At 42.2% G+C, this 16132-nt stretch overlaps 1 protein-coding gene across 1 annotated transcript in view; it reads right to left on the bottom strand.

The window, feature by feature from the left end:
* Positions 1–13092, bottom strand: part of ATRX (ATRX chromatin remodeler) — a 104578-nt gene extending 91486 nt beyond the window's left edge. Inside the window, exons 1-3 of the mRNA XM_026684912.2 lie at positions 12954–13092; positions 2514–2626; positions 51–106 (exon numbers count right to left, since the gene is read on the bottom strand). Coding sequence (XP_026540697.2) covers positions 51–106; positions 2514–2626; positions 12954–12973 — 189 coding nt within the window. The 5' untranslated portion in view covers positions 12974–13092. The remainder of the gene's footprint in view (positions 1–50; positions 107–2513; positions 2627–12953) is intronic.
* Positions 13093–16132: the final 3040 nt, after the last annotated feature.

Genomic DNA, 16132 nt, shown 5'->3' with positions numbered 1-16132 from the left:
TATATCAATATTATATTATTATTATATCAATTACTATCTTCTATTCTTACCTCTTCTTTGTTGTTTTCCACTGGGGCTGGAATATTTCCAGGCATACTGTCACTATCTACAAGAAACATACAAACGTGTCATAGCAACATTTAAAAAACTATAATAACTGTTCAAAATATTCAACCTTATATTTATGAGGCTATTCACTATTACACCATGTTGATGGGAGAGGTGCTCAATGTATAAAGCCTTGCAGAAGAGGGAGGGGCAAGGAACACCAGACTTGCACTGTCCACCACCTAACACCCCACTAGGTGGTCTAGGGGGCGGGGGAGGGCAGGGATTCAAAATGTAGAACAACTAACATGACTACCAATAGAAGAAAATATTTGTAACTCAGGGTTGAACTGTAGGGTTCTTGATGCTCTCTGAGCTCACTTGCAAACATTTCATTACCAAACTAGGTAACATCATCAGTGCTAGAAAGAAGTAGGCTTTGCTCTTATTTTTATATACTGGTCAAGTCTGTCTATGTGTTGTGAAATTAAGTTTTATGTCTTCTGTCTGCTAGTTGGTGTTCATGGATGCACTCCACCAGTCTTCTACATGTAAGCCCTAATTTTTCATTTTGCATACTAAGAAGTATGTAAAATAAGTGGTGTGACAATTCATGTTAAGTGTTATTTGCTGATTGTTGTATAAAAGCATCACCACTGATTTGTCCTACAATAGTGTCTGTTCCTTACACTGCATGTTGTAGATGACTCTTATATTTTCATCTGGGCCTGCTGGATCTTCCAACAAAATGGATACCCATATAATTTTATCAAAAAGTGCCTAATTACTCAACCTACCATAACTCAACCAACACAAGCTTTGAAAAGGATGTCATGCATCAAAAACATCTCAAAAACCACCAACACTCTATTTACATGGCATCAACCATACAAACCAAAGCTCTCCAAAACAGCCTAAATAAACCAAAAGATCGAGCAGCCCCAGAAAAAACAGGAGTCATCTACAACAGCGGTTGCCAACCAGTGGGCCAGGGACCACTGGTGGTCCACAAGAAAATTTTGGTGGTCCGCAGACAAATGTCACCCCCAAAGCAATTAATCCAGGCTGCACGGGAACACAAGGCTGCGCTGCCCACGTGGCCTGCGGGAACACAAGGCTTGTGTCATTTGCACTGCGAACAACACGAGGTAGTGAGGGGAGGGGGGAAAGGGTGGAGGGGGGCAACTTGCCCCACTCTCCCAGCTATCAGGCTGCTTCTTTCCACTTCTTTTTCTGCTTTTGGATGCATGCAAGGAAAGCAGCAAAAGTCTTTCTTTCTCTCCCCCAAACTCCACTAGAAATGAGTCTTTGGGACCCTGCAAGGCCTCCTGCTCCAAGAGCCTGCGCTGGCGCGACAAGTCTCTCAAAGATTCATTTCTGGCGGAATTTGGGGGAGAAAAAGACTGCTTCTGCTGCTTCTGCTGCTTTCCTTGCATGAAGCCAAAAGTCTCTCTCTCTTCCCCCCCACCCCCAAGAATGGAGCTGGAGACGGTATCCTGTGATCGATCCCACATAAAGAATGATTGATCGGTAGGAAAACGGGGTGGGGGAATTTTCCTGCAGACTTTTTGGGGGGATTTTCCCAAGGTCTCTGGGATTTAAAATTATGAGTTTGGTGGTCCCTGAGGTCCAAAAGGTGGGCAACCCCAATCTACAATATACAGTATAAACACTGTAAAAACTATAACCCCACTCTCCCTTCTAGCACTGATTATGTTACCTAGTTTGGTAATGAAATGTCTGCAAAAAACTCACCAAGCACAATCAACATAATTACATTTTATTACAACAGGATCCAAAATGTTGGCTGATCTAGGTGCCACAATAAATTTCTTGCTGGTATGAAACAAAAATGTTTCCCCTTCTGTGCCACCTTCTTTTTGATATTACATGAATTTTAAAATAGCTGCTATAGTTTTAAAAAGAAAATTAAATACATTGCATATCCAGTGTGGTCCTGAGAAACCAATTCCCACATCGAAGTAACTCATATTTAAATCCATACCAATAAAGTTGCTGAAATTTTAAAAAAAATCACTGCTAGAGTATGTGAAATGTATGTATGTGTATGTGTGTATCTTTTTTTTTACTATGGATGCTTGTATTTTTCTATATAACCTGCCAAAATTTTAAATTTTAGCTGCACAGAAATAAAAATAATAAAAAAGTATATAAAGAACCAAGAAATTGACATAAGCAGTAATAGTTGAAAATAAAATTGGCAGAAAAACAATGCAGCACATTATAAAATCCAAATATAACAATGGAAATACCAACATTTCCTATTTTCCAAATGTTATTATGAATTGATATTTCAGTCATAAATTTATTATGTTTATTAAAATAAGACAGCAATAACTGTCATGCTGTAACTGCATTTCCCAGCTATACAATTCTGTGTGGTATCAGAAAATACATCTTCTAAACACTACTAATCTTAACAGCTTTAGTATGATAAGTTTTACCTATATTTTTGCTCATTGATAGTCTTGGAGGAGAATTTGCATCCTCCGATTCTTCTGATGAGTGAGCCAAGAAGTCATGAAGCTTCTGCACCAATGTATTCAATTTGCTTTCACTGTTAAAAAAAAAAGATGCACCATTGAATATATCCCTTTTGGTATTACAGAATGAAGTATCTCTGTATCTCAACCAAACAAAGAAATCTGATATGCATAAAATAGGGGGAAATGGGCTGTTCTGAGAATGAAAAAACGGTCCCATTCTAAACTTCTTTTGGAAGTTTAGAATATTCCATGTTATGGCAAGAAAAAATTCAAAATGTTTCTATTGTTCTACCAAGGAACAATGGAAACTTTGTTCCCATATTATTCAGTCCATGACCCCAGAAATACAATCAATGAGGTGACAGATGACATTAAGTATTACCTACTGAATTTACAAAATAGCTATTTGTTACATTTAACTTTAGCCAAGGTAATAACTCTTTAAAATAAATGTTAAACAATGTCCAGACTGCAAAAGTATGCTTGTTTCTATTTAACTATCATTTCCACTGCTTGCAATTAGGTTGCAATATTACTCTATTGGCACGTATTTTATACAACAATCAGCAAATAACACTTAACATGAATTGTCACACCACTTATTTTACATACTTCTTAGTATGCAAAATGAAAAATTAGGGCTTACATGTGAGTTACCATTCTCTATGGTAGAAGATGCAAAATAAAATGCTTGTCCTTATCTATGGAATGTTTTGTTTCTAATTCAGAAGCTTCAAGGTATCTGAGCTGACGTTTTCCATTTTCCTAGTAGAAATGATCATTTATGCACCTCTATCTGCAGACATCTACATATATGATCAGGCACTTATTTTTTTTCCAAAAGTTTTTATTTTTTAAATTTTATACATCTTTTCACGTGAGCAACATGTTTCCAGATTATAACACTTGTACATAGTCATACTTTCATTTCCGTTAATCTGATATACACTGCTCAAAAAAATAAAGGGAACACTTAAACAACACAATGTAACTCCAAGTCAATCACACTTCTGTGAAATCAAACACTTAGGTAGCAACATTGATTGACAATCAATTTCACATGCTGTTGTGCAAATGGAATAGACAACAGGTGGAAAGCATAGGCAGTTAGCAAGACATCCCCAATAAAGGAGTGGTTCTGCAGGTGGTGACCACAGACCGCTTCTCAGTTCCTATGCTTTCTGGCTGATGGTTTGGTCACTTTTGAATGCTGGCGGTGCTTTCACTCTAGTGGTAGCATGAGACGGAGTCTACAGCCCACACAAGTGGCTCAGGTAGTACAGCTCATCCAGGATGTGGCACATCAATGCAAGCTGTGGCAAGGTTTGCTGTGTCTGTCAGCGTAGTGTCCAGAGCATGGAGGCGCTACCAGGAGAGAGGCCAGTACATCAGGAGACGTGGAGGAGGCCGTAGGAGAGCAACAACCCAGCATCAGGATCGCTACCTCCGCCTTTGTGCAAGGAGGGACAGGAGGAGCACTGCCAGAGCCCTGCAAAATGACCCCCAGCGGGCCACAAATGTGCATGTGGCTGCTCAAACGATCAGAAACAGACTCCTTGAGGGTGGTATGAGGGCCCGACGTCCACAGGTGGAGGTTGTGCTTACAGCCCAACACCGTGCAGGACGTTTGGCATTTGCCAGAGAACACCAAGATTGGCAAATTCACCACTGGCACCCTGTGCTCTTCACAGATGAAAGCAGATTCACACTGAGCACGTGACAGACGTGACCGCGCCGTGGAGAATGTTCTGCTGTTTGCAACATCCTCCAGTATGACCGGTTTGGCAGTGGGTCAGTAATGGTGTGGGATGGCATTTCTTTAGGGGGCCGCACAGCCCTCCATGTGCTCGCCAGAGGTAGCCTGACTGCCATTAGGTACTGAGATGAGATCCTCAGACCCCTTGTGAGACTATATGCTGGTGCGGTTGGCCCTAGGTTCCTCCTAATGCAAGATAATGCTAGACCTCATGTGGCTGGAGTGTGTCAGCAGTTCCTGCAAGACGAAGGCATTGATGCTATGGACTGCCCTGCCCGTTCCCCAGACCTGAATCCAATTGAGCACATCTGGGACATCATGTCTCGCTCCATCCACCAACGCCACGTTGCACCTTAGACTGTCCAGGAGTTGGGGGATGCTTTAGTCCAGGTGTGGGAGGAGATCCCTCAGGAGACCATCTGCCACCTCATCAGGAGCATGCCCAGGCATTGTAGGGAGGTCATACAGGCACATGGAGGCCACACACACTACTGAGCCTCATTTTGACTTATTTTAAGGACGTTACATCGGCCTGTAGTGTTTTTTTCCACTTTGAGTGTAACTCCAAATCCAGACCTCCATAGGTTGCTAAATTTGATTTCCATTGATAATTTTTGTGTGATTTTGTCAGCACATTCAACTATGTAATGAACAAAGTACTGTATTTAATAAGAATATTTCATTCATTCAGATCTAGGATGTCTTATTTTTGTGTTCCCCTTTATTTTTTTGAGCAGTGTATTAACTCATCATTATCCATTTCACTCATCTTTAAATAAATTTGCATTTCATATTTCAGTTTATTAATTCAATATCAATATCATTTCATCCATACATAAGATTTCAATTCTTTATCCTCTATTATTTCCATTTTCAGCTAACCACCTATTTTATTTTACATTTTACATTATTAACCTTAATTTTCTCTAAGACGATATATAATAAATGCTGATCAGGCACTTAATGCTTCATTTACATATTGATTTTATTTAAACAATTTGTTTAAACAATTACTTATGTAAACTATTTGTATGGTGACCCATCTTGAACAGAATTCTGAGCAGCTAACAATAAGAGCCATAGAACAAAAAATCTGGCGCCTGAGAATACAGAAGAACAGTCTTGGACTTATGCCATAAAAGGCTTTAAAGGTTATGACCACCACCCTGAATTGGGCCCAGAAGCAGATTAGCAACCAGTGTAACTCGTGTAACGGTGGTGTTGCAATGTGCCATCCTCTGGTTCTTAGGACCAACTATAGCTTCCAAATACTCTTCAAGGGTAGCCCTATGTAGAGCATGTTGCAGCAATCCAAATGGAAGATGACCAAGCCATGAGTGACTGAGTACAGAGTCGCACAATCTAGGAAACGACAACAGTTGATGTACAATTCAAAATTGTGCAGAGGCTCTTCTAGTCACAACTGCCACAACTGAATTGTGAACCTAGGAGAACCCCCCTGGGGCAGGGCCACCCCATCCAGAATTAAAGAGGATAAAGCTCCATTTCTCTTATCTGGGTTCACTTGAACCCTGCTGTCCTCAATTCAGGCCCTTGCGGTCTCCATGCATTCTGGAAGGGCTGCCATAGAAATGGAAAGCTGTGTGTTGTCAGCATATCTCATCCCATGGAGTTGGATGATCTCTCTCACTCATGAAAGTGTCAAAAAGGAAGGGAGAGAAATCCTGCAGTACCCCAGAAAGAAACAGCCATAAGCTGGATTTCTCTCTCCCACCCGTGGAGAAAGGCACCGAACCGCTGCAACACTGCACCACCTAGTCCAAACTCCGAAGCCACTCCAAAAGTGGTAAATGGCACTGAAAGCCAAGAAGTCAAGGAGAGAGATAATCTGTACCTTCCAGGACCCTCTGGAGCTGCCAAGCAACCATTTTCTCCATCACCTTTCCCTAAAAAGTAGAGTGAGATCTAAAGATCGTTTCTTAAGGAGGGATCACGGCCTCCTTTAGGGGTATAAGATTCTGCACGCCATCCTGGGAGCTGTCACTAACCAGGTTGGAGAGGGATCTAATAAGTAGTTGTGCTAACAGCCCCAAGGACCTTCCTCCATTTCCTCAGATCAAACTGCTCCCAGATAACAGGGCAAGTCCCTACCCTGGACATGCTCCACACTTGGACTGAATCAGAGCAATTTCATCTGTAAGATATTGCACAAACTCCTCCGTGCAGCCCTTAACACGATCCTCTGAACCCTCCTTCTCAGGAATCAGGTAACTTTGAACAAGGCCAACAGGCAACATTCTGCAGGTGCAGTAAGTGCAGGGAAATAATGGTATGTTGCTGCTCTTCCCACCACAAGGTGGCCTTAGTAGCAGCTTTGACCTGTTTACAAAGCCTTAGTAAGAAAACACTTGAAATACTGCATCTAGTTCTGGTCATCACAATATAAAAAAGACGTTGAGACTCTGGAAAGGGAGCAGAGAAGAACAACAAGAATGATTAAGGGCAGGGGTGGGATTCAAAATTTTTAACAATCAGTTCTACGAGCGTGGTTTAGTTGGTGGGCGTGGCTTGGTGGTCATGTGACTGGTTGGGCATGGCTTGGTGGTCATGTGACTGGGTGGGCGTGGCCAACTCAACATCACTCACATCTAGGCACGCATCTCCTCACCTGGCCTCTCATGACTGTGGGGATGCTGCAACAGTTGTAAGTGTGAAAAATGGTCATAAGTCATTTTTTTTCAGGGCCATTGTAACTTTGAATGGTCACTCCACACAAGCAAAGTACCAGCAAAGAAGGAAAAAAACTCCAGAGAAGTTCCTGAGACAAGAAGTCTAGTCCTGCCAAGAATGTAATAAGGGTTAACGGAGAGGCAGTTTCTGTCAGCAACACCAGAATGTTTCCTTCCAGCCTTCCTTACAGGATTAGGCCAGTAATTTCTTCCAACAACCAGTTCTCCAAACTGCTTAGAATATTAACAACCGGTTCTAGCAAATAGGTGCAAACCGGTAGAATCCCACCCCTGATTAAGGGGGCTGGGAACTAAAACATACAAAGAATGATTACAGGAACTGGGTATGTCTAGTCTAGTGAAAAGAAAGACTAGGGAAGATATGATAGTAGTGTTCCAATATTTGAGGGGCTCCTACAAAGATGAGGGAGGAAAAAAGTATTTTCCAAAGCATCAAAAGGAAAGACAAGAAACAATGGATGGAAACTAACCAAGGAGCAAAGCAACCTGTCAGCCTTCAAGATCTTCTTCCTTTGCTTTGCTTCTTTCTGGCTGTCATGAGTAAGGGGGGGGGAGGGGGAAAAGTATGGGAAGTGAGCTGGAGGTGTTACTAACTAATATTGTATAAACTGAGGAGGGTTTCTATGTCTTGCTTAGCTTTCTCTTCTCTGCGCAACTGCAAACCTTTATCTGAGTAAGCCAAGGTCAACTAATCATCACCACCTGAAGATGTCCACATGCTGAGGTTCACAACTTTTAATTGGAAGAACCGTTTGAACTATTGGGGGTGGGAACATTTCACTCCCTTGATAAATGTGATGTACGTGCCGTTTTCCTCAGATTCAGAATTCTCTTGTTGCTACCACTTGATTTCCAGTAAAAGATATCTTTTCTCTAATTACAAGAGTCTAAGTATTTCTTTCTTGGATTTTGAACGGAGCACCAGCTGACACAACCTAGAACTAAGGAGAAATTTCCTAATGGTGAGAGCAATCTGTACAATGGAACTACTTGCCTTCATCACTGGACAAAGACTGGACAATCATTTATCTGAAATGGTATAGGGCCTCCTGCTCAAGCGGGGGTTGGACTAGAAGACCTCCACGGTCCCTTCCAACTCTGTTATTCTATGTTCTGTATTTGCTCAGGTTTGTTCTTTGTTTTCCTCCAGCAGCACTCCAGTCATCTTTTGGCCCTTTTAGGCATCCTCACTTCCTCATGAACCACGGAGAATGTTGGGACTGATGGGCCAGGAGACAGTGCACAGGTGTGATCCTGTTCAGGGTGCAGCTACCTCCTGGTTCCAGGCTGTGGCCAGAACCTCAGTAGGAACATGCAACAGTGTCCCCGGAATCTCCCCCAGCTTCCTTTGAAATCCAAACCGATCCATCAGTCACCAAGGGCAGACTATTGAAACAGATCTGGCCTCCCTGCACAAGAGAATCTCAAGGCCACCAGGGTATGAGCTGAGCATGATAAAAGGGATATTGACAATTATCCCACCATATCCCATTGCCACTGCTCCAACAAGATTACATCTGAAGTGTGATCACTGTCTCGAGTTCAGCCAGGAATGATAACCATCATGGTAGCCATGAACTCCTGAGCTGCTGCCCTGAACACCCAGTAATAGGTGTAATTGTGATAAAAGATGAATCTCTGCAAAGCACCTCCACCAAGGGTTCATCAGGTAGCCTGGACCTATGCCCTTAAGGGCTATACAGGTCACAACCGACACCTTCAACTGCACTCAGAAGCAGACCATAGCTAGGACAGTTCGCAGAGCAAGGATGTAACATGGATCACTCTAGGGCCCCAAAGGCTGCACTTTCTGCTGCAGTTTGTATCAAGGCTGCAGCCGTAGAGGTCAACAGTATTAAATATCTGGGGGTGCAGATAGCGAACAATCTGAACTGGTCTCCTCACACATCATCCTTAGTGAAGCATTTGCAAACCGGTGCCTGCATTTCCTGCGTCGGATGAGGAGAGCACATCTCTCTCCTTCTGTCCTGGCCACTTTTTACAGAGGCATGATTGACAGCATTTGAACAAACTGTATCACTGTTTGGTTTAGTGGCAGCAGAGCCTCAGATAGAAAGTCCTTACAGAGAGTGGTGAGGACAGCTGAGAACATTATAGGAAGCTCGCTTCCCGTTATTCAGGATACTGTTTACAAGCACTATGAGCTTAGAGCTCAAAGCATTATTAGAGACCCCACACCCACTTCATGGTCTGTTTCTGTTGCTCCCCTCTGGGAGGAGGTTTCGAAGTATTTCTAGCAGGACTACCAGATTCTGGAACAGCTTTGTTCCCTAGGCCATCTGGTAAACTCACAAGATTAGTTTCTCATGCCATGTACATGTATACATAATGGTTAATTTTTGAGAGCTGAATACAATGAAAAATATCCATTGATAAAATAGGTTGCACTTAGTGACCATCATAAAAATGGTTGTAAAATCGAGATCAAATTTTGGACTCAACTGTGGTCTTAAGTTGAGGACGACCTGTATTCTAGTGTATTGTATAGTAAGTGTATACTTCTACACTATCATACGACTAAATTGAACAATGGCAGGTCTTGTCTCAGACACACATAACCTTTAACAAGCTTGATTCCTTATTTAAATAACTAGGTTAGGAGAAAAGATGACCTATATATTCTCACTTATCAAACCACTTAGCTTCCAAACATGTCACCTGAACATATTGTTTTTAAAACTTTATACTAATATTATCAATAAGGAAGCATTTTGCAAACAGTTCCATATTCACATAAGATAACAATCTGTCAGAATAGTTCTGAACTTTTAGGCAATAGCAAACTATACAATTTAATGTTGATATTTTGAAAAATTTAAGAGCAAATGATATAGTGATTTATAGGCATCTTGAAAACAACAGAAATGATTATTAGAAATCAGCATGTATTTGTCAAGAACAAGTCTTTTATATTAGGCAACTTTCTCAGTAAAATGATGTAAACATAATATATCAATAAATATTTTTAAAGTACTCTATGATATTATAGAACTTCAAAAGACTACTAAAAGAATACTTATCAATGGTTCCTCATAAAATTTGAGGGAGGTATTAAATCAGATGCCATAAAGTCCACAACCTCCTGAGTCCAGCATTCTACAACATTTTCAATAATGATCCAAATAGAGGGAATATTTACCAAATTTTTACATGACACTAAAACTGGTGAAATAGCACTTTACAAGACAGAAGCAATATTCAAAATTATTTTAATAACAGAAAACAAAATGAAATTTAATGGACAAATGCAAAGTTCTTACCAATGTACAAAATGCAATGATATAAAGTGGAGAAAACAAAGCTTGGTGAAAAAAAATCTTGAAGTTGTCCAAGCTAAATATGAATCAGCAATGCAACATGGATACTAAAAGGGTAAGTGTAAGTTTAGGTTGCATTAACATAATTATAGCATTCAGATCAAAAGAAAAATGTTCTGTTACATTCCGTCTTGGTGAGATCCCATCACAAATACAATGTCCAGTTTTTGGAGCTACAATTTAAGAAATATTCCAAAAAACTAATGCAGTTCCAAAGAAAAGTATTAAGATTTATCAGGGATTGAAATCTGTCATGAGAAATGATTGAATACAATTTGTTTATCCTTGGGGGGGGGAATCTGAAAGCACATATCTCACCATTTTCCAAGTATCTAAAGCAGGGGTCTTCAAACTTGACAATTGTGGACTTCCAGAATTCCTCCTCCAGTCATGTTAGCTCAGGAATTCTGGGAGTTGAAGTCCACAAGTCTTAAACTTGCCAAGTTTGAATACCCTTGACCTAAAATGGTATCAGTCAGAAGAAGTAACATCTTCCACAAGTCAGAGAACATTTTTCTCAAGATAGAGGAAGATATTTGAATTTTAGGGGAAGCTTTCTAATTGTTAAGGATGCTCTAATTAGTATTTCTGCACTAAGTAAAACATTGGGTTACATGAACAAAATATCAGCTTCCAACTTTATGATCTTTTTAAAATGTCTTACTGTTAACAAAAACATTCAGGAACCAAGGACCTTTCAGAGTTCCTTAATCACTTGAGCAATTTGTATGATATTCCTTCTTTTGCATAATGCCCTTACTCTTTAATTTTACCTAAAATTCTGTTTGCACTGTTCAATAAAAAGAATTCTGATGAAAAACAACTAGAAACTTGGAAAGGCAATTATTAAACCGTTTAGTAATCTGTAATGTTTGATCATTGAAGGGCAGGGAAAATCAATGTAAGAACATAAAGTGTAAAAAGTTAGAAATCACCTGCATTTTCTTTAAACTTTTTCAGAGTATGTAGTAATACGAAAGCACTATTGAGCTGTTTCACAAATGAAAATGGAGACAAGGCAAGAGTCTTATTCCTCCAAGAAAGTAAGAGTGTGATCTGTACATATAGACTATACATATTTCACTGGTTGAAATAAATTAGTGAAGGACTGTGGTTATTCATGATTCACACATAAATCTCATTTGGCAGTATTCTCTTCAAAGTTTTTCCTTCATAAATTTTAAATGGGTGGTTCTGCTCATTACCATGAGATTCTCCTATACAAGGATAATTTGTCAAATGAATAATTTGTCAAATTTGTCAAATAATTTACCAAATGAAACATTTGAAGAAATATTCTACAGTGTCATCAAAATGGAAGGTAAGCTTGTACAAAAAGGATAGCAGACAAGGAAAACTGTTGATAGTATCAAATAAGAACGCACTAACTTGGTTTGCAGAAATAGGCAAATTAAAATATTAGGGAACCAGTATAATATAATATTCAAATTTAGACCAAGAGCTAAAGCGATGAAGGAGGAGCAATCATTTTTATCCATGGTCTGCTTAACCATGGTTACTTGTGTAAACACAAATGGTTCATGGAAGTCATAAACTATGATCCACAAACCACAACTGGAGATGTCATACAGCCTGAATTAATAATATATGAGTTAACAAAATGTGGATCCCATTCTTGAAGAAGCACAAAATAACCCCTGCTGTCAAGAAATACTGAGACACTTCATTTAACCCCGGGCCATAAAAACGTGGCTATGTTCACACAACCACCTATTCCAGCGATTCTCAGACTTGGGAGGCCTGAAGATGGGCGGGCTTCAATCCAGAGAATTCTGGAGTTGTGGTTCACCCATCTTGAAGCTGCCAAGGTTGACAACCGCCGGTCTAATTTGCAGCCAACCAAACCACAATTGTCTGGATTGTGACCCCCGTGATGCATCTGCAGAAGAGACCAAGAAGCCACAAGTAAGACTGTGTTTACCCGAAGGCCGAAACCACAAACAGCTGGGGCCGGTTCCTTCCTTCATTTAAGGTCCCAGCAATCCCCGGCTCTATACCGGAAGCCTCCGCTAGCAGGCATAGGAAACGCCGGGATCGGACTCAGAAGTCGCCGCCAAGGACAAGGCTCGCGGGCCAAAAGCCCCGGACACAGCAGCGCGGAAAGCCCCTTCCCGACCCCCGAGATGGGCAGCGATCCATCCGCCCCGCTCAGCCCGGCCTGCCGCGACGGACCCCGACGAAGAGGCCGGGAGGGGGGGGAGGGGGCAGAGACCCCGCCCACAAGCGGAGGGGGGGGCAAGTGCGGGGGCCCGTCGGGGAGCGCCCACGAGCCCAGGCAGACCTGTCCCGCCCCCACTGGGCATGCGCAGAGGCGGGAAACGCGCGCGGAGGGGGGGCGGAGGGCCCGTCCCCCAACCCTATCTCCAGCGCCGACGGATAACCCGCAGCGCGATGTTAAGCAACGGCCGGCAGGAAGGAGGCTCCGGCTTTTAGAAAGCCGAGCGACGAGAGTAGCGGCGTCGGGGTTTTTCCCGCCGCTGCCGCCGCCACCCCCGCCTTTCCCCGCCCCTCACCCGGCTGATTTGCTTCATTCGGAAAGCACGAGGAGCCGACTGCCGCTCCCGCCGCCTACCTCGCGGGCTCCGCGGTCATGTCTCCGTCGCTGTCTTTCGCGGCCGGGCCGGAGGCGGCCAGCTTCAAACGCTGAGAGGAAACAAAGCCGTTGGCGCCACCAACCCCGCCACCTTCGCCACCGCCGCCATCTTGTCGGCGAAAAGAGGAGGGAAGGCCCCTCCTTTCCTCCGCCTTCCTTCTTTCGTTCCGCGTCTCGCCATTGGCTCTCGCGGGCTGGCATCTTTTTTTCGATTGGGCAGGTTACGTCGGCGCTGTTACTAGGGCGGTTGGCGTCATCACTCCTCTCTACCGCTTCCCATTGGCTGCTATGGCGGCTGTCGTCGGCTGTTGTCATGGCGTATGACGTCATTGAAACGGAGATCGGATTGCAAGGCCCCCGGCGCGCCCTCCCGCCGTTTGTCCCAATGCCAAATGCCGTTTGTGCCTCTTTCAAGGCAGGCAAGAGGCAGTTTTGACATTGCACTTGCAACAAACGGATTGGATATTGCACACCTAGCTTGCCAGAGCTTAACGCATCCGTTCTTCTCACTTATTTTAAATCACTTTATAAAAAATGTTTTTAACATTTTTACTGTTGAGAAAACGTTCCACCATCAGCGTGGAAATCCACCTTGTCCCCACTTCAGAAGTTGTGGGAGCTTCATCCCTGGAAGCTTTCAAGAAGAGACTGGACTGCCACTTGTCAGGAATGGGGCAGGGTCTGCTTGGGTGGGGGTGGGGGGGTTGGACTAGATGACCTACAAGGTCCCTTCCAACTCCAAGATACCTTAGTGGATCCTTCTACTAATCACCTGGTTTTGACCTGCCTTGCTATGTCTGGATGAAATTGAACAGAATTAGGTGTGACACTGGAAGAAGCATCTGCCCTTAATCAGTGGGGACCGAAAAATTCCCCTCGTTGCAATTGTGATGCTGATATGCAAACTATTAAAGGTATTGCGCAAGGTTGCCCCTGGCATGCGTCTTCTGGTTCCCTGGATCTGCATGAAGCAACCCAGAGATGAGGGCCTGGAGAGAAGAACTGGACATCCAGTCATGCAGCCATTGCCGTAGCCTCATACAAGCTTTACTTGCAATTACGTGGACTGTGTTTATATGCTTCCTTCTCTTCTGTAATGTTCTCATCATACGCTAAATAATTTTAATAAAACCAAAATTGGCTGAATTATGTCATTTATCTCTAAATTGTGCTTTATAAAGCTGAATGGTCAACATAGTCAACAAAATCATAATAGTCTTTATTTCTGTGTCACCATAGTTAATTATTACAACTATTGTAATCTGACAATCATGGTTTATAGTTTAGTGCAACATGATAAGGAGCCAAAAGATATATAACAATGGGCCAAAGTAAAACTAAAATGAATGAATATTTAAAATACTTATATCAAGATTACAAAGGTGTTTTCAAGGAACAATATACATTGTCCACCACACTTCTAACCAATCCCTGGTCATTTTCTTAGACAAATCAGTGTTGTTTCTTTGGCAACAATAGCTTTTTCTTAGAAACAGTCTTCCAATATTATTCTAACAAATTGTTTTATTGGACTAGGAGGTATTACTGATAAATTTGTGTTCAGGATCTGTAAAGATTCTCGGTCATCTAGGCCATGGTTATCCTAAAGGTGCTTTTTTCCCCAGAGGCAACTGGACAAACGTTTTCTTTGAAGACGTTTCACTTCTCATCCAAGAAGCTTCTTCAGCTCTGACTGGATGGTGGGGAATGGAAGGATTTATATTCCTTGCAAACAGCTGGACATTTGCATTCTTTTGGGAACACAGGTATCAAACCGGTGGCCCATGAGCCAGATGCATCACGCGCAGGCCATGCCCACCCCAACTCTGCAAACGGGAAAAAGTCACAAAATGTCACGACGGCAACATGACGGCGTGCGATTGACATGTGCTTTAGTCATTGAGGCTACTTGGAGGTTATGTGTTCTCGGGTTCACCTGAGTAGTACTAATGGTTCACCTAGACTGCAATTTTTCTGGAAAACGGGGACAGATTTCCAGAAAAATTGCAGACTACAGGAACCAGGAGCTCTACCTCCAAATGGCCTCAACAATCCTCTAAAAGAGCGCAAATGACCAAGCTGTCTGCAAGACGTATAAATCCTTCCATTCCCCACCATCCAGTCAGAGCTGAAGAAGCTTCTTGGATGAGAAGCGAAACGTCTTCAGACAAAAACAAGGAAGTCCAGTTGCCTCTTTCAAAAGCACTTTGTGTTCAGGATTTGATTTTCTACAACAGATTTTTGACAGCAAGAGGGGAAACTTTAGTTAATGAAATATAAGTAAACGTTGAGGCCACCTGACTCCAAAGTGGCTCTGGGTGGATTTAAAGGAACAAGAGAGGCAGTTTGGTGTCGTGGTGAAGGGGAGACTGAGTTCTAGTCCCGCCTTAGGCACAAAAGCCAGCTGAGTTTGGACCAATCACCAGAAAAGGATTTCTACTCTTGCCTTAGGTACGAAAGCTTGCTGGGTGACCCTCACTCTCTCTCAGCTCAGCCCAGTCCACTTCACAGAGCTGTGTGGAAAATAGGAGGAAGCCTCCACTACTTTTGAGTTATTTATAAAGTAATAAAATCTGAATTTAAAAATATAATAAGAAAAATAACTAGAATTCAGAGGAGAAAGGCCTTGTTTTTCTAATAATAGCAGAACTGCTCTCCAAGGAAACCAAATCGAAAAGCATCCTTTCGTTTTGAATGGGACTTCAAAGTGGCAGTTTCACATTTTACTCCTGTTTTTGTTGCTGGGTTGTTTTAAATATTGCTCTACTCCATCTGCATACAACAGTATGCAGAAAATAAAATTAATAAATCATTAAATAAAATGTAGAATTCAGCCAATTCAACAAATAGACCAATCTATATTTTTAAAAAGACCCTGTATCAACTGACACACAATCTGGTTTTTTTTTTTTTTATTATATTTCTAAAGAATAACTTCCCAAATATATGAGGAATCTATTCTTGGAAATAAGGCTTGACACAATGCACCGATTTTGTAATTAAAAGCATCTAAATCAAGTGTTCCCCAACATTTCCAGCTTTGCAGAACGGTGGGAGGGTGGAATGGTTCCGCATAAACTGCCGGCAAGTGTGTGCGCACGTGCACACACTCAGAGCTCCATTTGCACACTCAAGTGAGGCTGCTTGTGCACACATCC

The sequence above is a fragment of the Notechis scutatus genome, chromosome 10 (assembly GCF_049901735.1).
Source record: "Notechis scutatus isolate UNSWTSFEM ecotype Mainland chromosome 10, rNotScu1.2, whole genome shotgun sequence".
NCBI lineage: Eukaryota > Metazoa > Chordata > Lepidosauria > Squamata > Elapidae > Notechis > Notechis scutatus.
The sequence above is the reverse complement of the archived record's forward strand: the minus strand, read 5'-3'. Positions and strand labels throughout refer to the sequence as shown.